At 40.0% G+C, this 23,515-nt stretch overlaps 2 protein-coding genes across 4 annotated transcripts in view; both read left to right on the top strand.

Moving 5' to 3' along the window:
- Positions 1 to 694: 694 nt before the first annotated feature.
- LOC115583263 (V-set domain-containing T-cell activation inhibitor 1-like) lies at positions 695 to 15,226 on the top strand. Of its 3 annotated transcripts, none has more exons than XM_030419918.1 (6): positions 695 to 1,027; positions 4,948 to 5,274; positions 6,544 to 6,579; positions 7,854 to 8,132; positions 9,420 to 9,554; positions 14,071 to 15,226. In XM_030419918.1, the coding sequence occupies exons 1-6, from the start codon at positions 946 to 948 to the stop codon at positions 14,133 to 14,135; spliced, it is 924 nt and encodes a 307-aa protein (XP_030275778.1). In that variant the 5' UTR covers positions 695 to 945; the 3' UTR covers positions 14,136 to 15,226. The 3 variants fall into 3 exon arrangements, with proteins under 3 accessions (XP_030275778.1, XP_030275776.1, XP_030275779.1); XM_030419916.1 differs by having other exon boundaries at positions 9,399 to 9,554; XM_030419919.1 differs by lacking the exon at positions 6,544 to 6,579 and having other exon boundaries at positions 696 to 1,027; positions 9,399 to 9,554.
- Positions 15,227 to 20,700: 5,474 nt separating this feature from the next.
- Positions 20,701 to 23,515, top strand: part of LOC115583254 (putative selection and upkeep of intraepithelial T-cells protein 1 homolog) — a 108,624-nt gene continuing 105,809 nt past the window's right edge. The window contains exon 1 of the mRNA XM_030419900.1: positions 20,701 to 21,021. Coding sequence (XP_030275760.1) covers positions 20,925 to 21,021 — 97 coding nt within the window. The 5' untranslated portion in view covers positions 20,701 to 20,924. The remainder of the gene's footprint in view (positions 21,022 to 23,515) is intronic.

Here is a 23,515-nt window from a genome sequence, read left to right as displayed (position 1 = left end):
TAAACCTTTTTCTCTGAAACACACTTAATGTTCCACAGATTCAATGTTATTTACGATTATTGAAAATAAACAAAGGTTTAAAATATCTTCAAATGAACTGGATACCAATAAAATGCCCTTTTAAATTAAGAAGATGTGTAAATGTAATTCTTATTTGCAGTAAACTTTAAAGAAGAGGTTTTTCTCATCTGTGATCAATGAAACAGTTATGATGTCTCCATAAGGCCTGAATCTGATGTTGTGTGCTCTGTCTCAGCGTTAACTCATAGAACCAGAAACAAGACGTGTTCCTGTGTACCGAGAGAAACAAAGGAGAGGGGTAGAAGTATCATCTGTATGGGTCCCAGCTCATGTTGCAACAAATGAAAAGGTTGATAAGTTGGCCAAGGACGTAAGACATTAGACATAAGGAAGAGGTTATTATTTCTAGAATTAGAATCGGTCACACGTTTCTGAACAGCACTTTACTTATTTTAGGAAAACACCAGAGTGGCTTGTGTTCCTGTCAGGAACCTGAGACAGTGCAACATGTTTGGATTTCTTGTAGAAATTTTGACCGACAAAGACGAGATCTACTCAGAGAATAGCGAGAAACTGGTTTGGAAGAAGTATCTCTGAAAAGTATTTTAGAAGTAGAGTCAAGCAGGAGGGGAAAACGCTGTTTATCACTATACACTCGTCTGTATAGCAGGATGTAGTGCAGTAAGGTGCTGCTAGTCCCATAGATGGCAGCAATGCAACTGTTTGGATGCTGACTGCTGGAAAACCCCGGAGGAGGAGGGGAAGGGGAAGGAAGAGGAGGACTTGCAGGGATCCTGACGGCGACGCAGAAGCGTAAATCAGGCTTTACAGTCTTGAGCAGCCATCGCAGCTAACCGCTAACTAAAGCTAAAGTAGTTTCGAGTGGAGTGTAAACGACGTTATCCACCTAGTATTCAGTTCACCATGAGTGCCTCAGTATCCGCGTTGTGCCTCTTTTACTTGTGTAGTTATTTACTGGCTTTGACTGAAGGAATTGTTGAACAAGGTAAGAAAGCGTCGATCAACTCGTAGCTAATCAGTGTTGGCCACAATCTGTGATGCTAGTAGTTAGCATTCGTGTCAGCTAGACTCTGCTGTGTTCAAGTTGCAGGAGCTGCAGTTATTTGATGATGTTAAAATGTGAAAAACAGCATTATGACGAAGGACTGTAATGCTGTAAAGACGTCCTGACCTGCAAATCTGAGACAGGCTTAATTCTCTGAGTCCTTTGGTACTTTTACACGGAATCGCGGGCGGACTGTTGGCCCGTTAGCCTCGTTGGCTAGTTAGCCTCCTCGGCTAGTTAGCCTCCTCGTTAGCCTCCCACTGCACTCTGCACTGTGCAATAACTCTGTACAAAACTCTGTTCTTCACCTTTTCCTCAACGACTCATGTGATTTGATCTGATCACAGCATCGTCTTGATGTGTTACAGACCATGTTTTTGATGTTTAACGTTAGTTTAGTTTAGTAATTTTGGAGCTGTCAACCAGCTGAGGTGGGTTGTTGTTAGCATCACGGCCTCCTTTTTAGTAGTAACGTTAGTAGTCAGACTCTGCTGTGTTCAAGTTGCAGGAATTGCAGTTATTTGATGACGTTAAAATGTGAAAAACAGCATTATGACGAAGGACTGTAATGCTGTAAAGACATCCTGACCTGCAAATCCAAGACAGACTTGATTCTCTGAGTCCTTTGGTACTTTTACACGGAATCGCGGAAGGACTGTTGGCTAGTTAGCCTCCTCGGCTAGTTAGCCTCCTCGTTTGCCTCACACTGCACTCTGCACTGTGCAATAAATAACTCTGTACAAAACTCTGTTCTTCACCTTTTCCTCAGCAACACATGTGATTTGATCTGATTACAGTATCCTCTTGGTTTGTCACAGACCGTGTTTTGATGTTATCGTGCTAATTTGGGAACTGACTTGTGCGATACTCCAACCAGCTCAGGTGGTTTGTTGTTAGCATCATGGCTATGTTACTCCAGGTGCCCAAACTTTGTCTGGGTTTGATGAAGTTTGTTCAGTTTGTCATGATTTTGTTACACATACAGAACTCGTGTAGTATCCATATAAACACAGCTGGCATTTGTGTTAGTAGTAAACTCATTCATGTTGCCTACATGTTTTGTATTCAGGCTAGGCTAGGCTAGGGCCAGGCCAGAGATGCCAAATTGACTTTCAAGTCTGTCTGACAGTATGCCACGATCTATAGCATCAAATGCAGCACTGAGGTCGAGTTAGAGTCTAAAGTAAGTAGAATGTCATTTACCACTTTAGTAAGGGCGGTTTCGGTGGAGTGAAGCTCTGAACGCTGACTGAAAAGGTTCCAGGAGATTATTATTGAGTAGGTAGCCTGTAAGTTGTTGGGACACGAGTCTTTCTAAGACTTTCGAGAAGAAGGGAAGGTTGGATACTGGTCGATAGTTGTTTAGTGATCCTGGGTGGAGGTGTGGTTTCTTAAGTAGAGGCTTAACCACAGCAGACTTAAAACTAGAAGGGACAACACCAGTCATGAGAGATATGTAATATTGTAGGTCCCAGTGCTGGCCATAGTTCTTTAAACAGTTTTGCCAGAAAGGGGTCCAGGACGCAGGTAGTTGGTTTAGAGGATGAGACAATTTTAGACAGTATCTCAAGGGAGATATTTTCAGAAGTGTTTAGAGCTGAGACTAACTCAGAATCGGCAGCAGGACAATTTTTTGACAACGTTTGACGAGGAAGCCAGAGATGATGAGTTAATTTTAATTCTGATCTCATTAATTCTATTGTAAAAGAAATCTAAGAAATCATTTGCATTAAAGGGTGCACAGCTCACCGACTGTGGTTTTTGAGTAAGTTTAGCCACAGTGTTAAAGAGAAATCTAGGATTGTGTTTATTATTGTTTATTAGGCTGGAGAAATATGCAGTTCTAGCAGTATTTAGAGCACGCTTATAATTTAGTACACCATCATGCCAGGCGAGGTAAAAAACCTCCAGTTTAGATTTACGCCATGCTCGAGACCAAACAGTCTCATATGTGACCGTTACAGCTCATTATGTCAGCAGTTAATGGAAGCTAATGTCCTAAGTACCGGTACTTCAGATGAAAACTGTGGATGATCGCCACACAAACGCGAATATGTGTGATTTTCTCAATGCAATCGCAGACGAGTGGGGAATAAAGAAACACGCCCTGGTTCTCATCACCGACAATGCTTCTAACATGAGTCCAGCTGCTGAGCTTGGCAACTTTCTTTTAACAGTGAAAGACTACAGAAAAATTAACAGATCCACAGGCCGATTTTTTTTTTCTTCCCCCCGTCGCGGCACATCCTACGTCACTTGTCAGCAGCACGTGTGTTTAGTTGAGTTGAATTAACCGTTAATCAATACGCAGTGAGCCAAAGAGTCGGCTGCGTGGAGATGTGTCTGCAAATTAAATATTTGAGGGACGGTGGTCGCACTGCAAAGTACAATACTACTGATTTATTCAAGCACATCCAAAAGCAGCACGTGAAGGAGCACACAGAATTTCTGCAGCTCAACAAAACCAAAGGAGCTGCAGACAGTTACAGCCCGGCAACTAACTTTGGGAGATGCACTTCAAAGCTTGAAAGCATCAACAATAACACACATTTTTAGAATTAATTGTTTTAGATGCTTAACCAAATTCAGTTGTTGAAGATGAGGGCTTAGAGCATGCACGCACGTAGTTTTCCGAGACCGGTATACAGTTTATTATTAATTCACCAGTGGTATCGGATCAGGTATCGACAGGCATCGGTTTCAGGGTTGAAAAAGTCAGATCGGTGCATCCCTACTTTGTACCTTGATAATACATGAAAAGTGCCAGAGAGAGTGTACGTCTGTGTGTGAGGTTCGTGTGTTTGTGTTACAGTTTTAGATGCTGTGAGACCAAATTGACCAGCTGAAACAGAGGATGGCTTCCACACAGAATGGAAATAAAGAGAAGCGTGTATAGACAAAATAGTTGTTTTCCCAGATTGTTGCCCCTGTTTGGTTAAAAATAAAAGTTAGAATTTGGAAAAGTGAACTGATTATACAAGCAGAGTGCTGCTCATGGTAAAAATGTTTACAGCTGTGTCAGTTTGGTCAGAGAGAGGTTGATGCCTTACAGGAAGACAGGAAGTGTTATAACCACACTCTTCCACAGAGAGGAAACAAGCCACATGTCTCCCCGTCGAGACACACCGCGAGGGTACCGTCCCACCGGAGCTCAAATCAAACTCTCGCCCCTTCCGATCGACAGGGACATGGCTTGTTTCCTCTTTGTGGAAGAGTGTTGTTCAGTCGCGCACCAACACTTCCTGTCTTGCTTTGTAAGACATCAACCTTCTTTCTTTCTTACATGTAAACATGCAGCAGTACTGCCACACCTTAATCGCTGTACTCATCATCATTTCCATGGACACTGAGAAACAAAGCTGCACGCACGAAAAATTAAAGGTTAAATAATATTGAATGTTAATAACTTAAAACACTCTCATATTACAGCTGAATAGTTCAGTTGAACTGCGTAGCTATTTGCTGTTTTGCAAATGGAAACACAGCTTAGGTGTTTGTCTCTCTCTGGGCTTTTGTTTCAGACAATACATCAAATGCTGTGATGAGATTTATAAATTCTTCTGTTATGTTACTAATCGTTAGTCAGATTTATACAAAGTGTAACAACAGTCAGACTCTCTTACAATGGGCTGTGCTGTATCATAAATACACTTAAACTATGCCAGTATGAAAAATAACTTTAGAAATCTGATTTCTAACTAACGTACTTGTAAACGGGTGTTATCATCATGACTTGTTAATGTGATATGTGACTCTCTGCTTTAGCCTGACAGCTCTCTGTTAAACAGAATGATTAAACACTATAGATGGAGAGATACTTGATTTATCCTAAGTGAAATTACTATTGCTTTGTCTTTCAGGTTCGGGTTACACCAAAGTGGTTGTGGAAGAGGGAACTGATGCTGTTTTACCCTGTATGCCGAGCACCAAGGAGAACATCATAGCCAAGATCTTTGACTGGAAGAAAGACGGTCAGAAGGACGTGTTCATGTATGATTCAGGCGACAGCAAAGCCAACAGAGGTCAAGATCAGCAGTTCAAAGGTCGAGTCTCACATTTTCCAGATGAACTGATGAACGGCAACGCCTCCTTAAAGATCCATGATACGAAGGTGACCGACAGCGGGATCTACAGCTGCATTATTCCACATCTTCAGAGTCAAACCTTCAACATTGAGCTTGTTGTTGGTGAGTATTTTCATTAAACAGCTGATATGTCTTTTGTCGAGATCTCCAGCTGTGACTGACAGTCTGACTCTGACTGTTCTTGTTGTTCATTGAATCTTCTGTTTAGAACGCTTTAAGTGAGGGACAGTTTGAAAAGAGAAATTTAATGTTGACAGCTGAGAATCAGGTAAAGTTATCTTACTGTCAATATCAAAATATTTACACAAAAAGAAATGATAAAGAGTTCTCACAGTTGTAAAAGAGTAGACTCCAGGTGAAGGCAAGGTGCTCCTGAAGAGATCTAGAGAAGGAACAATCGCACACAGGCAAAACAAATGATCATTAGGGCTTTGACTTTTGGCCAAAAATCATATTCGAAGTTTGTTTGTTTATTAATAATAATATTCAAATATATTTGAATATTTATGAATAATATTTTGATCATTAAATGCCTTCAGTAAGACCTATATTGGTATCAAACTTAAGTTGTACATTGTCCACCAGAGGGAGTGTATCAATCAATGTCAATAGGCAGGCAATGATGTTTTCAGAAGAAAAACACACTTTTTTTTATTTTATTAAAAGTCAGACCGCTCCTCCTCTTCCAGCTGACAGGTGGATGTAGTGTTGACAGGTCTCAAGTCGCTGGTATGTGAGTTTGGTCCTACATATTTTACATGTCACTTTGTCCTTAGTCATGATTTTTCCCTGTTCCTTTGGGAACCCAAAGTAGCGCCACACGTTGCTTTTCGGATGGTCTGGAGTGTAGATTTGGAACTCCTCACGCGTAGTTGTTGTAGGCTTTGGTGCAGCCATTGTTCTGGTATACAAAATAGGCGCTAACCAGGACGCTAACGTCACCTACAGGAGCCCAGATGACCAATAATAGCCTAATGAGCTCACGATTCACAACTTCAGCAGGCGTGAAAAAGCCTCGGAATCTGAATTGAAAACAACGTTTAAAAGCAAACACCTTTACAAAAAATAATGCCCATAACAGGTTCGAATATTAACGAAGTTCGGAGTCAAACCTTTAATGATCATACAGGAAAGTGATGAGTGAAGTGCTGCGTCATCGATCCAACTTACTGAGCTCAGTTTGATCAGATGCAGACGTGTCTTGTCATCCACTCAGTTACCAGATAACAGCCTGAACATGCAGCTCCTTCATTAATCATGTGTGTGGAGAGTCTCTGCTCCGTTTAAATGTTAAAAAAAGATTCCCTTACTCGGTTAGGTTCATAATATCATCCATGCACTGTACAAAAACTGATCTTATTTGTCTTTCAGAACGGCTCTTGAGAGACAGATCAGGAGAAACCCCAGGTGAGTGATGATGTCACTGATCTGTGTACCTGTAAGGTGTGCTACAGCTCTCTGTGCCTCAGTATCATTCAAAGGTTCTGATCCAGTAACTCCATGTAGACGTGTTGTTCTCACAGTGCAGCAGGTTGACATGAGCAGAGGGTTGGTGCTGTGTAGCTACGAGTTAACAAACTACATGTTAGTCCTTCACTCCAATCATTGAACATTCATTCATTATTTACCAATTCAACAAGTCACTTCCAGTTCATGTCATGAATTTCCTTGAAAAGATTAACACACAAACTTCTACTAAATTCAGGGGACTTTGCAAAATCCTATAGCTGAACTCCAAATACTTTTTAGTTGAACATTTTTTGTCTGTGTGTACGTAGTTTGAAAAATGTGCTCTTTTTAAAAAACTTATGGAATGATAAAGTTATATAACACCTCCAAAATGTTTATACATACTTATTTTAATATATGAATATTAACGCAGATGTTGCAAATGATCTTGAGGGATTTCTTGGATGTTCTGAACAAATTTCAACCCACTGCGGTTAAAAATATCGGCAGTACACATAGAAAGTATCACAAAAATCAGGAAATCTAGATTTCACAAGTTCCCAGAGTTTTAACATGAATTTAATTTGGGCTGAGTTGTCATGTATTGACCCATAGTGCATGATGATGTCACCGATCTCTACATCTACATATGTTCATCATACAATTTATCCTGATATCTATATATCTATATCTATATATCTATATATATATAGATAGATAGATAGATAGATAGATAGATAGATAGATAGATCTATCTATCTATCTATCTATCTATCTATCTATCTCTATATATATATATATATATATATAGGAGTTTCTCCAAATTCATTGCCCTTTAACTCTTCATATAAATACACTTAAACTCTGCTGTTTTCTTGGAGGCATTTCTAGCGATCACTTGAAGCTGAAGTTGCTCCTGAGCTTGACACTCTGATGTGTTATTGTGTGTAAAGTCTTGAATGTAGCCGTCTCTGGTCTAACAAGTTGTAGCACACATTGCAGATGTAGATATCAGTGACATCATCAATCAGCTCGGGACACTGATTTCTCCTGATCTGTCTCTTAATGTATTACAACTTTTCTATGATCATGATAATTAAGCTGTCAGTCATTTTTGAATTTGAAAACACAAACATACCATCAGTGTCTGATTTCTGCAGTGAGGCAGCAACTGTATTCAAGTTACATTTATCGCTGTCATTAATAAACTTTTGAATGTTATATTTTCACAGGTGCATCTCCAAGGCCATATATCACCACACTTAAAGCAGCTGATGGGCAGCTGCAGCTTCAGTGTGAAGTTCCCGGAGCTTCTCCAAAGCCAGAAGTCCAGTGGCTGGACAGCGCCGGAACCCTCCTTCCTGCTGAGAAGCTTCAGGACACAGAAAGAGAAAATCACTTCTATATTACTGTCCTCACCACTGTGACGAAGACCGACAACTTTCGCTGTGTCGCCACTCAGGAGGAAATCCGCCATCAGACTTTTGCTGAGACCTACGTGCCTTTCAGTGGTGAGATTTCTTTTTGATATTTTAATCATCAAAACATTTTAAATCTGTGTCATTAGTTTACAGTGTCTTTAGAAACTTTCATTTTTTTGTGTAAACTATGACGAGTGTGCCTCAGTAATTTCTCGCTCATTACAGTTTGTAATTTCCCAAAACAAATAATACACTGTAGTTATTCCATGACTGAAAAAAGGAGCGAAGAAGAATAAATGTTACTAGCTGCCCTTTTCTTAAAGGAGCAGTCTGTAGTTTTAATCAGAAGTTAAAGATCTTCATTGGCTGATTTTTTTTCTCTGCCTAAAAAAACTAATTCATCAAACTCTCTTAGATTTCATGACTGATTAAACCAACTGATCTTAAAGGACAACACAGTTTATACTGTGTTACTGTGTATATATGTGGTGGACCCTGCCACCTTTCTAGCTTCAAACAGTGTTCTGGGAAATGATTTTCCTTTGAGAACAGCTTATAAATGGTAAAAAAATTCATATATCTGAGTTCGTATTATTACCTCATTGATATTTTAAAGATTAAAATTCTGACTTTGAATTTCTTCTCTAACACTACATAGTGGCTCTTTTATAATAACATAACATTAATACAGATGCCCCCCCTTAAGTTATTTTTTAGATTGTCAAATCAGATAAAATTTCACCAATATTTACTGAGTCAGTGACGTCATCTTAACAAAAATGTCACTCAGTCATTTCTTCAGTCATTTTGTTCTCTACATATTTTCTTGAATTTAATATTTTAGCAACATTTTATTATCCAGGGAATTCTACAGTTTCACACCTTTTACTAAATTAAACATATTATAAACAACTTCTGTAGATTTCCACGTCCATTTCTGACTTTTTACGTCTGATATGGATTTCGAATCAACTACATGTTTTCAGCATGAGTTCATGAACTGTCTGGTTTTCTGTTTTCCTAAATCTGCCTTGTTATCAGTCTGACTGTTGTTGTATTTTGTAATACACATAAAGGTTTAGCATTTAGCAGCTTTCTTCATGTTACTACTGCTGTGAAGTCACTCAGGAGGAAATAAGACATCAGATTTATTCTGAGAGACACGTGTTTATCAGTGGTGAGATTTCTGTCTTTGTGCTTTATTCATCAACTAAGTTTAATATTTAAAGTAATATTAATTTTAAAGATTAATTTTGGTCACCTTCAAAATGTATTTTGTGTAGTCAGCCTTGTGTGATGTACGTGATATGCAGTCACACTATAAGTTTTACATGAACTCTTTGTGATGTGTTTCAGAGAAACCGTCCAGTGTTTCAGAGAAACTCCGTGAGGACTGCTCCACCAAAGAGATCACTGGATGGCTGGGTGGATTTGTTTTAGGAGCTGCAGTTCTTGCTGCAGTTCAGGCTCTGCTTGTAGCTACAAAGCGCGTCACAGTTACCTGTAAACCAGGTAAGTTAATGTTATGTATTGTATCAGTATATATCAACACATCATGTTCAGATATCAACATTACAGAAACATTGTGTGATACAATCACATCCAGACAGTTTGTTTCTGTCTCCTCAGATTTGAACCCTTCTGTTTATTTACATGAGGCCTCCGGTTCTAATACTGACTGATTAAATTAAATGAAAATGAAACACACTCACAAATCTCTGACCAACTCTATAGATACTATTGATTATTGACTATTGATCAAACAGACCTCTGAATATCCCCCAAACATGTTTTTGTCAGAGTTCTCATGAGTGAACACTTGAAGGTGGAGGCTCTACATCTTGTCTCTGTCTGCTGATAAACTTCATTTAAATAAACAAAAAGACTCTTCTGGATGTAAATAATTGCCTTTTAATCCAGTTTATCATTTAACAAATGATACTTTAGATTAGACCTCAAACTGGCTGGATTTAAATCAGCTGGCTGCAGAAAACAATGCACTCAACTTTGTGTCCAAATCTGTGAGTTTAATACTTCTGGTCTGAATATCTCAGCTGTAACGTTTTAAAGGAACAGTTCAACGCTCTTAGAGATAACACCTTCCAGCATCAGCTTTAGGAGATGAAGTGGTTAGCTTAGCTTAGCATAAAGACTGGAAGCAGGAGCAAACACTCAGTTTAAAAAGCACATCCAGCAGCACCAGGCTAACTGTCTGACTGCTTACAGTTTGTATGCTATCACTTATGTTATTCTTAAGGCTCAAATGTATCTTATCACTATTATTCACTATGTAAACCTGCCTACACACTGTATACACAGGTCAATGTTGCTATCAGTGTGTGGTTGTTTTGTTTTGTTCTGACCACCAGAGGGCGCTCAAACGTCTCCAATCACACCTGGAATAATAACAGGTGGGAACTTTCTTCATAGGTAATAAATGAGCTGAGGCTCTGATGAGCTCTCTGATGAGGAGGGAGGCATCGTTAGCTTTTTAGATATTTTCATGTTGGAGGTTAATATAAACACACTGAATGTGATTCAGAGAACTTTATTGTTATAACAAAAACATTTAATTGTAAAGAAACCCAGAAACGATCATACAGAAACAGAGAATCCACTTTGTGGGAGCAGATCGGCTGGATACTGAATGTTGTTAGCTGCTGTTAACACTCTATTAGGTTAGCATTCAGTTAGCCAACAGCTAATATCCATCAAAACATACATTCAGAGCCACATTCAGAAATGGTGCATGGATCAGGTTTTTTTTTTCCATTTTCTTTTGTTTTAAGCTCCCATCCAGCCCATTATGAGAGTTCATCCACACAGCCAACCCCACAAAACAAGTTTATGTTAGATATTAGAACAGTTGTTGGGACTGAGAATAAGACAAAAAGCAAAACTGTACCTCTGTGTTCTCCGAGGTTCTGATCCTGCTGCTGGAGCGGTCCACTCTGTTACAGAGCGCTCTCTCTCTTTTCTCTCTTCCTCTTTCTCCTCCATTCACAGTTTGGGAACAACTTGACTAAACATTTTTTATTTTTTACATCCTCCAAATGGTTATATTATTGTCAGATGGCAGCATAAGAAGTTTGAATGTTTGAACACATCTGCAGTGTTTCATCCTAGTGTTTGGCTGCACTGTGTAGAAAAAGAGTCCACAGTTCCAGAATTTCGTCGTCCTCTGAGGACACGGTTAGCTGAGATGAGATGAAGCTCACTGGATGAGTTTGTTAATAGAATATGCAGCACTGCTTGAACCAGCATGGAGAGGAGACGGTCTGTGTAAAGGCAAGCTCTCCCAGAAACTGTGGACTCCTGGCGGTCGTTAACAGTGAGGAGACTCTGCAGGTAACACTGCTTTGTCACCCATTGCCCGCCTGGCTGCATACTTAATTATTATCTTGTGAACTGACCCAAACCCGACCTATCCGGGGGTCAGTTGATGGGTCCTGCAGGTTGTGGTTCAACCCAGGCATTAATGATGTTTGGAATTTCTCTCTATGGACAAGTAGCCCAAGGCATACGAAGAGTAATTGCAGCATTTGAATGGCAATGATTTTTTTCACTTTGGTTTCCCTGGCAGGGCAGTACGTAGATCATACCCCCCTCCCCTCTCTCCCTCTCTTTCTTTCTCTCAATTTTCAATTTCAACAAGCTTCATTGGCATGACTGTGGTTCAGAAAAAAAGTTAACAATATTAACAATAAGAATGATAATAATAGTAACAATAATGGCAACAATAACAACAATAGTAAACAGAATATCAGTGTGCAGGTAAGAACCCAGTCAGGATCAGCTGGTTCATGTTGATGAAATCATGTCAGGTGTTGTTGTGCAGCTCGTCTCTTCTCCTGTGGCAGCATTCACAGATCTCGCTGCATCGACAGCAGTGGCAGTTTTTTCTCCCAGTAAATGTTGTCATTTTTCTTGGTCTGGTAGTTTGGGGAAGTCTGGGGTTGTACCTGTGATTTTAGTGTATATCTGGGTTCAGATGTCTGTGAATGTGTCACAGTGCAACAGGAAGTGCTGCTCTGTCTCCACCTGTCTGTGTGGACAGAACCGACTCAGCCGGTCCTGTCTGGACAGCCAGGTCTGTCTGTGTGGGCAGAACCGACACAGCCGGTCCTCTCTGGGCAGCCGGGTCTGTCTGTGTGGACAGAACCGACACAGCCGGTCCTCTCTGGACAGCCGGGTCTGTCTGTGTGGGCAGAACCGACACAGCCGGTCCTCTCTGGACAGCCAGGTCTGTCTGTGTGGGCAGAACCGACACAGCCGGTCCTCTCTGGGCAGCCGGGTCTGTCTGTGTGGACAGAACCGACACAGCCGGTCCTCTCTGGACAGCCGGGTCTGTCTGTGTGGGCAGAACCGACACAGCCGGTCCTCTCTGGACAGCCAGGTCTGTCTGTGTGGGCAGAACCGACACAGCCGGTCCTCTCTGGACAGCCAGGTCTGTCTGTGTGGGCAGAACCGACACAGCTGGTCCTCTCTGGGCAGCCAGGTCTGTCTGTGTGGGCAGAACCGACACAGCCGGTCCTCTCTAGACAGCCGGGTCTGTCTGTGTCTGCTGCTCTCTAAGGCCCGGCTGAGGTCGCTGAGTCTGTACATAGTCAACGTTTTCCTCAGTCTCGGGTCAGTTACAGAGCTCAGACAATCTGCCATGGAGTATTGTCTGTTTAGGGCCAAATTGCATTGGAGTTTGCTTTGGGTTTTGGTTGTGGATGTCCAATAGTTGATGTAATTGTCTTTTTCTTGCTATAATTTGGTGGGGCTGGATGGTGTGAGGGCGGTCTTGGTGCCCGGTGCTGTTGGAGCTCAGCCTGTGGACCAGCTGGCTGAGGGGACTTCCTTCTTTGCTCTCCTCTTGGCATTGTGGGGCTTTGTAGTGGTAGGAGCTGGGCTCACTGTCTCTGAGGTATTGGTAGAACTTTATTGCTCTTTTTTGGATCCGAATTAAAAGGGGGAACTGGCCCAGTTCAGCTCTGCATCCATTATTAGGGGTGTTCCTGTGGACTCTGAGGATGCTTTTGCAGATCTCAGTGTGCAAGCTTTCCATGGGGTGTTTGTCCCATTTTTGGAAGTCTTGGTTCACGAGAGGGCCCCACACTTCACTGCCATACAATACAACTGGTTCAATTATTGACTGAAATATTTTGATCCAGATTTTTACAGGTATGTCTATGTTTGAAGACATTTTTATAGTTCAGAAAGCTCTTCTGCCTTTTTCTCCTAGATCCTTAATGGCCAGATTGAAATTTCCCGTTGATGTGATATTTAGTCTTAGATATGTGTAGCTGTGTGTGTTTACTATGTCCGTAGAGTCCAGGTGGAACCTGTAGGGATGTCAGGGCCCGGGTCTGACAGAACTTTTGCAGGTGATCTAGTTGCTTTTGTAGAGCCTCCTTTGATGGAGCGAGCAGTATTAGGTCATCTGCAAACAGTAAACATTTGACTTCTGTGTCAGAGAGGGTGAGACCAGGGATCTCTGACTCTTCCAGGGATTTGGCCAGTTCATCGATGTAAATGTTATACAGGGTGGAGCTCAGACTGCAGCCCTGCTTCACTCCTCTACTTTGGGGGAAGAAGTCTGTTTCCCTGTTTTGATATGGCAGTATGCCAATATGGCAGTCTTGATTTTATGGCTGCTAAACTGAAGCATTTCATTTAAGATGCCGTCAGGGCCACTTGCTTTCCTCGGCTGCAGGGCCTGGATCTTAGCCAGCAGTTCCCCTTCACTTATTTCACAATCCAAAGGATTTTGGTTGTCTTTAATGATTGATTCAAGGATTTCTAGTTTGTTGAGCAGATTATTTTGGGTTGAATCCAGTGTGATTGCACTGTATAGATTTTCAAAATGTTTCTTCCATATTTTCCCGTTTTGAACAGTCAATTCTTTCTTGTTGGATTTGTTGAATGAATGCCATTTTTTCCAAAAAATGTTAAGTCTCTCCCCCTCCCTTTAAATGCTGGCCTATCAATAAAGCCAAAATGTTGACTTCATATAATATGTGTGTTTCTTTGTTTTCTTCAGGTCCTCGTCATCTGGGAGCTGATTATAAACCACCTGCAGAGAACGAGTCCAATTCATCAGCTTGATACCTTTATCTGTTGTAAAGGTGTGTGTGTGTATATACAGTTTGTAAATATCAGAGTAATATGTATTCTGCAGCCTTATAATAGATCTTTGTGAAACTTCATCAATTTTTGGTCAGATTTGACAATTAGAATAGATTTTTTATTGTCACTGTTTCAGACAAAACAACGAAACACAGGTAGCAGCTCTTTGACTTTGACAAATAAATACAAAATTTTAAATATGGGCAAGTATGAAAAACAATACAACACTATTTACAACAATTAAAAAATATTTACAACAAGATAAATAGACACAAGATACAAACAAGTGAGTCAGAGCGCCGGGCCGTTGCGTCAGGACGAGCCGCCATCTTGATTGACAGATTGACAACAGTATATTATTTTATCACAATTTAAGGCAGCTCAACAACATTAAAGTCTACAGCTGCTAAATCATGATAAGACTGAAGGTTCACAAAGATCTCAAAGGGCATTAAATTTGTATAATGTTATGCAGAAAAGTGCCTACTGGCTTCATTTTATTGTTTTATTGTCATAATTTGTTTTATTGTTCTCTTTCATGTTCTGATTGTAAATCTCATGTGTAGTTTGTATCCTCTCACAATGTGTTTCCTGCTGGATATCAAACTGCTGTTACAAACATATCACCAAAAAAGCCAAAGATGCAGCTCAACACAACAGGTATACTCTGTGATAATTAATGAGATAACAAACTTAAAAAGGGACCTCATTAAACTTACGTAATTTACAAGAAGTTTATTAGGGGATTATATTGGTCGTAGAAGCTCAGAATGTTTATTTCCAAAAATTCAACCACAAGGTGATTCTGAGTACTCAGGTGTCTGTCAGACCAACAGATTCATGGTGCTGAGGCTGTTTTTTAACTTGTAGTTTGATCATGTTGTGCCTTTTTAAAAGCAAATGCCAAAACTTAAATAATATGAATTAATGTAAGACAAAGGAAGCTTCAGAAAAAAAGCAATAATGGTCGATAACCTGAATGTTAAGCATGAGCAGAGTGAATAAGATGGTGCGAAGGGACTTAAGTATGAGCCCTGGACCAGGAGCCAGTAACAATCCAGCTGAGAAAAGAGACAAAACTAATTATTTATTTTTATATCTGAGAATGTCACAAACATGAATGTAACTAAGCTAAAATTCCCTTCTCCTCCGTCATTTGAATTCCAATGAAATTGTACAGAACCTGTTGTATGTTTTGTTTGTTAACAAGTTTTACTGCCTTGTATTCATGTTGAAGTCTTCTGGGTTTCAGACGGTTCTGTACATTTTGTACAGCAGCAACACAGATCTGTGTATGTTCAGTTTTACAAAGAACCGAGTTAGAGTGATCAGATCTCTTTAGTGCCTTCGATCACTCCACTGTCTCCTGACTGTAAATCTGTGCTGATGCTGAAAGTTAAACCCTCACTGTGACTTCTGTGATGCACAAAGTGTGAAACTTGTTTGTACATATTCTGTAAATGTGTTTGTACAGTGTACATGTGTATATATTATATTCATACATATATATATGCTTGTTTTTTTTTGTTTTTGTTTTTTTACGAATAAAACTCGTCTTTCTATGAAAATAAATCAGATTTTCTTGTGTTATTGTGCAGTAAGAATACCTTCAGGTGTAACCGGCTCTATAGGAGCTGTCACTGTGTTACATGATACAGTAGCTGCTGTGGTGTTGCTGGAGGACATTAACAATGTTTTCTCCTCAACACTAAACTTCATTCTGGCCTTTATATGTAAACCAGGTTATTGGTGACGTGTTTAGAGTCATTAACAGTGAATCATCTGGATGGTTAGACGTGCGTAACACTCCAGGATGATTGAGATGTACGAGGAGAACACAGCTGGGAACAGACACACGTTGAGTTTTATAAATATGTTTCCTGTTTTGAGTCCTGTTGAGTTTTATACATTCAGCCTCAGGTTGGGTAGTAACTGATTAATAAGTTAGTAATGAGTAAGTGTGAATCATGGTGGTCTACTTCAGTGCAGCACTACCTGTAACAGGTGTGTCACAGTGAGGCTCTGTGTTTCTGACTGACAGATGCTCAAGTTGTTGATTTTGAAAGATGTTTTCTTTTTTTGGTATAATGTGAAATAAATGGATTTACTTATCTGACGATAGTTTTTTGTTAGCTTGAGCATCTTGTAATGACGGCAGCTGATACAAAGAGCAGGAGGCCCGACATCTACACCTGAGCCACACACACATTACTGAGCAAACAAACAATAAGTCAAACCCTCCTCTGTATGGAGTCAGTGACACTCAGGGAGGATCCGGATCTGCTGTTCACTGTCCAACAAAATGGATCGGGCTGTGAGTTGGCTGGATAAGAACCTGCGACCAGAACACAGAGTCAGAGACCCGAGGAGGACAGGACTGACAGTGTGCTCGACTGAAATCCCAATGTAATGGTGTTTTAATTCAGAGTAAGAGACAATGAACATGTAAAGGTTTACACAAGGAGAGTAAAGTTTTTGTTAATTATTTTTTATTATTTCTGTTGTAAATGTCTGAATGAAGAACTGGACAACAAAGATAAAACAGATGTGAATCAAGTTAATGAAGCTGATTTGTGAGACGCTCTCAGAGATATTCTGTCAGGAAACAATCAGTGAAACTTTCAGCAAAGACATGACTTTGTAAAATCAGTGATTTAAAAAAAAAAAAAGTAAATCTAAACTAACTAAAGCTACCAACTTAAAAGACACAGTTTGAGGGTTGAGCCTCTTTACGAAGCTGAAATAAAAAAACACAAATATCAAATGTTGATCAATGACGCAAAAAGTGCAAATCATACTCACGCAAATCGTTACATTTACAGCTGACATCATTAATAAACCTCAGAATTGTAAAGTTCTCAGGTGCATCACAGCTCTGCACCACAATACTGTCGGAGGAGCTATTTCTGTTCACTCGTGACTGCAGGAGAGTGAGCAGTGAAAATCACTGGTGGGGATTTAAAAGTCATTCAGTCATTTACTATCTGTGAAAGAGGCTTTTGGATTATTTAATCTAGAAGTTTCTTTTTTTTAATTATTTGCATTGGTTTTGTAATCATTGATGGTCTGAAGGTTTGATTGTTAGCGGTTCTTATGTTTCTTCATTGTTTCTTTATTTAATGTAAATGCTGCAAGTTGTTCCTGCTTTGTATGAATGTATGGTGTCTGTTTTTGAATAGATAAAGTGTTATAAAGAGTCTTCAAAGATAAATATGCACTGGATGTATCATCTTTTCAATTCAGTTGGTTTAAACTAAATGCATAAAACAAGTTATAAAAATTAATTTTGTGTTTATTTTATGAATAGAAGTTAAAACAATCAACAATCACATTATATTGTTTCTGGTTTAATGAAACACTCTGTGTTTGGGGTCAAAGACATTGTTGGTCATTGATCAGTTGAACTGTGTATCAGCATGAACATGAAGCCTGTCAGCGCTCATTACTCACTTTAATAAACTGAATTAACCCAAACGGTTGATGATCATTTCCTGTTCATTCTCATTGAAAGTGCATCAGTTACTTTACACTGGACCGTTTGGTCAGCGGTGCAGGAAATACTCAGATCTGACCAACACAACACAAACACACTCCTCCACCATTAAAGTCCTGCATTCAAAGTAACTCAAGGAAAAGTACACAAGTTATATCAGCAGAATGCACTTTTAGTTTCAGAGGTAAAATGTCCCTTTGGACCAGTGAAGTTTCTGTTCTGGTCCAGTTATTTGACTGTAACTGTGACTGAAGCAGCATTTTCCTGCTGCAGCTGCAGGTGGAGCCAGTTTGAACTGTTTTAAATCCTCACCTGGTGTCGCTCCTCCAGATGGTCACCAGGTCAATCTGAGGGGAGAGAAAACAAGAAAAAAACAAAGTTCTGACACAGAAATCTTTTTTCTGATCGATTCGGTTTTTTTGTGGCATACTGAATAATTTGACCTCTTCTGGATTTCAGCAGTTACTAATGAAAACATGTCAGAAGTTCAGAGGAGAAACAACCACAGTGCAACTCAAGTATTTTATTTAAGTACAATTCTGAAGAAGTGTTGATGGAAAACTTCTATTAATGCTGGCAAACAAAACATTCATGATGTTACTTTGTAGATATTATAACACATTTATCATTAATAGTGATACTGTTGGATTTTAAAAGCAGTTTATAAGGATTGTAAGAGCATGTTTTGAGTTCTGGTGGGCTGGTTTTATAAGACAGACCTGGCAACCCTGTGACACCTGACGTGTATTTTACTGCATCTAGAAAGAGAGTTCACCCTCTGAAATGTTGACAAACTTCAGCTGATCATATTAAAGGAGCAGTGAAGAAAAGTTAATGAACAGAGAAAGATCTGCCTAAACAAACTGAATAATCAAACTCTCTTTGTTTTCATGACTCAATAAACTGAATAAACAAACTGAGTTTAAATTAAAAAAAAAATCATACTGTTTTACTGTGTTTATCTGTGGCGGACCCTGCCACCTTTCTAGCTTCAAACAGTGTTCTGGGACTTTATTTTCACTTGTGGAAAATATAAATATTTGTAGTTTGTATTATCACCTCATTAATATGATAAATATCAAAATACTGAGTTTGAATTTCTTCTCAAAAACTACATAGTGCTCCTTTAAATACATAATAAAAATGTGCTGAAGTAATCCAAAGTAAACTGAAGTTACATTACTTTGGCATTGTGATACTTGGATTACATCACTGAATACAATTTTAACAGGTAATTAGAAACTGTGATGGAATAATTTAAGTAACACTCTCAACATTTAAACCAGGTGAGGAGGTTACTGTAATGTGTAAAATCAGTGGTGTGATTGAAGAGAGATATTCATTAAATGACTCTGTTGTGGTTATTACATCATCTCCAGCTCCGTCTGGTTGGGACCGCCCCCCATTCCATCTCCTCCATCACTCTACTCTCTCCACATTTCACTACTTCCTGATCTCCAGGAGACGTACGCAGGGCTCTCAAGTTTTGAACTGAGTTCAGAGTGAGATTTTGGTGGAGGACGGGGGTCTGATCTCATAAATGACACAAAGTCGTACAAATAAAAACATTTATTTAATTCAGCATTTCTTAGTGCAGGTGTGTGTGTGAGAGAGAGAGAGAGAGAATGGTTAGTGTTGTTTAGTGTAGGTGTTGGTGGCAGGTTTTGAGGCCTGGCTGCATCTCCTGAGGTGTGATGTCTCCAGCCTCAAGGAGCCTATTGAGGGCAGCTCTGGTGGTGAAGCCGACATTTAGCTTTTCTCCTACAAGACAGAGAACAGAAAGAGATAAAGAAAATTAAGTACACGTAGTTTGAACAATATCTCAGAATCGAAATCACTTTTTATTAGGGGTGGGCGATACTGCAAATGTTGATATCAATCCGATACCAAGTAATTACAGGGCCAGTATTGCCGATAATGATAACGATACCGACACTTTTTACTTAAAAATTCCTGATCATTGAATTATTTTGTACTTTTGCCTTTAATTAGTTGATTATTATGATAATAACAAAACACAGGACAAAGATTTTAGCCAAATACGAAAATAATATTTAACATAATTAAATCTATAACCTATAATCTGCATGTAGCCTAAATAGGAATACTAATGTTCCTTCAACAGACACACAAAAGGGTTATTATATTCTGCCATATTCATACTTCAGAGTGAACCTGAGTGAGCGGAGTGAGAGAGGTGGAGAGGAGCGCTGAGCATAAGGACTGAGAGAGATGCTGCAATCACACAAAGGCTGTGAAGAAATACAAGTGATTAGCTGAACTTATAGAAGAGAAACTACAACAAAAATATCGATCTCATCGCGCTATCGATATTTGGATCGATCCACCCACCCCTACTTTTTTTTCGCCAAATGCATCCGGTAGACACACAGGAATCTGACTTGGCACTCAGCACTTTAACTCAAAACTCGATGGACAAACAGTAAGTGCACATAGATTCAGCAAGATATGCACAATAAGTGCAAGTGGTTGAAGGTATTCCTCTATGTAAGCATGCTATTTTACCCAGGGACTACATATACATTGTATGCCTACATACATGTTATGCCTTTTCCATCACATCAGAGATATCACCCAACACATAGCAACAAACTTCCCCAAAAGTATATTTGAGGTCAATGAGCATACAGGTTTATCTCCTTATGTGAGACTTAAAAATATTAAATATTACCTCAGTGTCAGAACATTACTGATTACCAGCTGCCTGACACAATATTACCCAGCAACAGGTGACTTACTGTACTCAGAGGATATGGTCTTCTCTCATATCCATCCGTCTGTAGCTACTTCAGCCAGTGTCTGAATCGGGAACATCTACATCTTACCCGGATACAGCAATGCTATTTTTTGGATTGGCTGCTCTATTCTTGTTATTATTGGCTGGTGCGTGGCTTGGCAGGCGCCTCCTCAACTCTGTGTGTAACCCACTTGATTCCAACCTGTTCCACTGTTATAAAATAATAGCGGGCATTATCCTGGTTAGAAATACAAGGTGGGCTGCGTGTGACTTGAGAGCTTTGCGTATTCATGCTTTGGTCTCTTTTCATCACTGTTAGATTCTGACTTTTCCTGTAAGCCTTTTGGATGATTGTTACCTTGTGCCAGTGTTGAAGTGCTGCTGTTACCCAGCAGCACTTTATTCAGGACATTTAACCTCAGATATCTCAGTTAACGGTTCGCCGCGTGCAGTCAGCTTCACTAACCGCCGCTAGCTAAACACAGCTTAGCTCTGAGCTAGCTGTCACCGGGACACCATGTCGGGATTTAAACTTCCACCGACAGCTCTGGAGAGTCTGTTCCTGGGTCTCTGCCTGCTGACGTCGGTTGGGGAAATACTCGGAAACAATAACGGTAAGAAAGTTAAAATGCACTATTGGGTTTTGGGCGCCGGACCAGTTCGGTAAAGTTGGAAATATATTCACAGATTCGAACTTCCCGGATCAATAACTAATAAGCGAAACATTGTTAACACACAAACGACGACTCTTTCCTACCGTAGTGAGGTAGAACCAGCTCCTCCAGCTGGACAGTAACTCTGGTCTCTGTGGTCAGCCAGCTGTGAGACGAGGGCGCAGGGACCGTCCACAAAGTGCAACACCTCAAAGAGATACTACAAAATATATTCAGTAGTGGAGTGATTTTGTTGACACTACAGTAAATATTAGTAAAGTTATTGAATATTATTCCCAATGAAAATTCCCCCAAATTATGCTAAACCACATTTGTCCAAACTAACAGTTGTAGTATAACCAGCAGGAGACCATTGATGTGTGGGGTGATTTTGGTGAATTACTCCAAAATGACGTTCGAATATCCGCTCCAAAAAAACACATAGGTTCAAACCATTCGAATATCTACATTTGCGCATCATGATAATAACAGGAGGACAAATTAATACAATGAGACATAACTACTTGTATAGGTATTTTTGGGATACGGTACCTCGATTCCAATTGTTGACAAAACTCCATCAACGATACTGATCATTGGCCTCATGTCCGTGCATATAAACGAAGCAAGTTTCTTCGTGCAGCCTCTTGTCGTGCTGCAGACAAAGAGCTTGTGGCGGGCGGTGAAAAATATAAATATGAGCGGAGACGTGGCTGTTTAGTTGGAGTTCCAGACATCAAGGCATGCTCATTTGGGTGCACATTTTCAAGATGTGCCCTCATGTTGCTAGTGGTGGAATGCTAAGCTAACTGTAGCTAGCTTGCATACAACTTTATCTCAAGGCTCCACATTTTTGCCGTCTACCAACCAAAATTCAAAGTATTTCCAAACGGGTCTTTTTAGGTTGCTTGGAGTCCAGACCACTCTGTCTGCTGCCGATTTGGGCTCTGAACTTTCTGCCAAATAATTTTTCCTCTGTCATCTGCATCTGCCACAGTTTTTAGTCGCGTCTCACTTTCAGCAGTGAGTGACGCTGTGCAAATGTGACTTCTGAGACTTGTCCCTGACCCGTCAGTCTCCCAATTGAATCTCCGTTTTTTAAAAATATTCTAATATATATTTGAATTTAGAATATTCGTTGACAGCTCTACACTACACTGAATAATAGTGAAGTTATTAAATATTTCACCCAGTAGAAATTCCTCAAAATGATAGAAGACCTTCTTTCTCAAACTAACAGTTGTAATATAACCAACAGGGAAACCACTGGTGGTTGAACTAAATTTGGGCACACTACACTGAATAATGGTGTTATTGGAGTTGTTATTGGACATTTTTCCCCATAGAAATTCCTCAAAATTATGCTAAAGCAATTTTTTTCCGAAGTAACGGTTGTAGTATAACCATCAGGAGACCATTGATGTATGGAGTGATTTTGGTGACACGACACTTAATAATAGTGAAGTTACTGAATATATTTTGTAGTTTCTCTTTTCGGTGTTGCACTTTGCAGACGGTCCCTGCGCCCTCCTCTCAGACAGCTGACCACAGAGACCAGAGTTACTGTCCAGCTGGAGGAGCTGGTTCTGATGAAGATACGGCTGCAGCTCGTTGTACCTCACTACGGTAGGAAAGAGCCGAGTTAGTAGTTCTGTATCAATACAACCAGCTGACTGGAGGCGCAGCCAGAGAGACATGCGCTGTAATGTTGTGAAGGAATCCACCCTCACCTGTCTGTCCTGCCTGTCCTGCGTTGCCATGGTGATGAATTGCGACGTGCTGTGCGGGCGACGATCCGATGACTGTAGTTTATGAATGTGAAGTCAGCAATGTTTAATTACATGTTTTATTCCTTAAACAGGCACCACGTAGTTTAGGAGAAGAAATTCAAACTCAGAATTTTAATATTTACAGTATCAATGAGGTAAAAATGCAAACGTTGATCCATCAGTGAATCAACAAGCTGTTCTCAGAGAAAAATAAGGTCCCAGAACACTGTTAGAAGCTAGAACGGTGGCAGGGTCCGCCACATATAAACAAAGTAAAACAGTAGAAATTGTTTTGTCTTTTAAGGTCAGTTTGTTTAGTCAGCTGATTCAGTCATGAAAACAGAGAGAGTTTGTTTAGGCAAAATAAAGTTGTTCAGTCAATGAAGATCTTTCTCTTCTCATTAGCATTTCTGTAGTGCACCTTTTAGTTTGATCCGTCTGAAGTTTTTCTGTCAGTAGCCCCATTCACACAGGAGAAGACGCTTTAAACGCCTCAGCCACGGTTCGTCAATTCTCCGCCAATGGTGATTCACACAGAGTGAACTTAAAGACAAACCGCCATGAATTCACACAGAAAGCCGACGCTGCGGCTTGTTAGAACAAGTTTTACCCCTGTCCAGGAGTTGGCGTTGTCTACTCTGGTTTACATGAAGAACAAGAGGAGGTCACAGCTCTCTGTTGAACAG

The sequence above is a fragment of the Sparus aurata genome, chromosome 6 (assembly GCF_900880675.1).
Source record: "Sparus aurata chromosome 6, fSpaAur1.1, whole genome shotgun sequence".
NCBI lineage: Eukaryota > Metazoa > Chordata > Actinopteri > Spariformes > Sparidae > Sparus > Sparus aurata.
The sequence above is the reverse complement of the archived record's forward strand: the minus strand, read 5'-3'. Positions and strand labels throughout refer to the sequence as shown.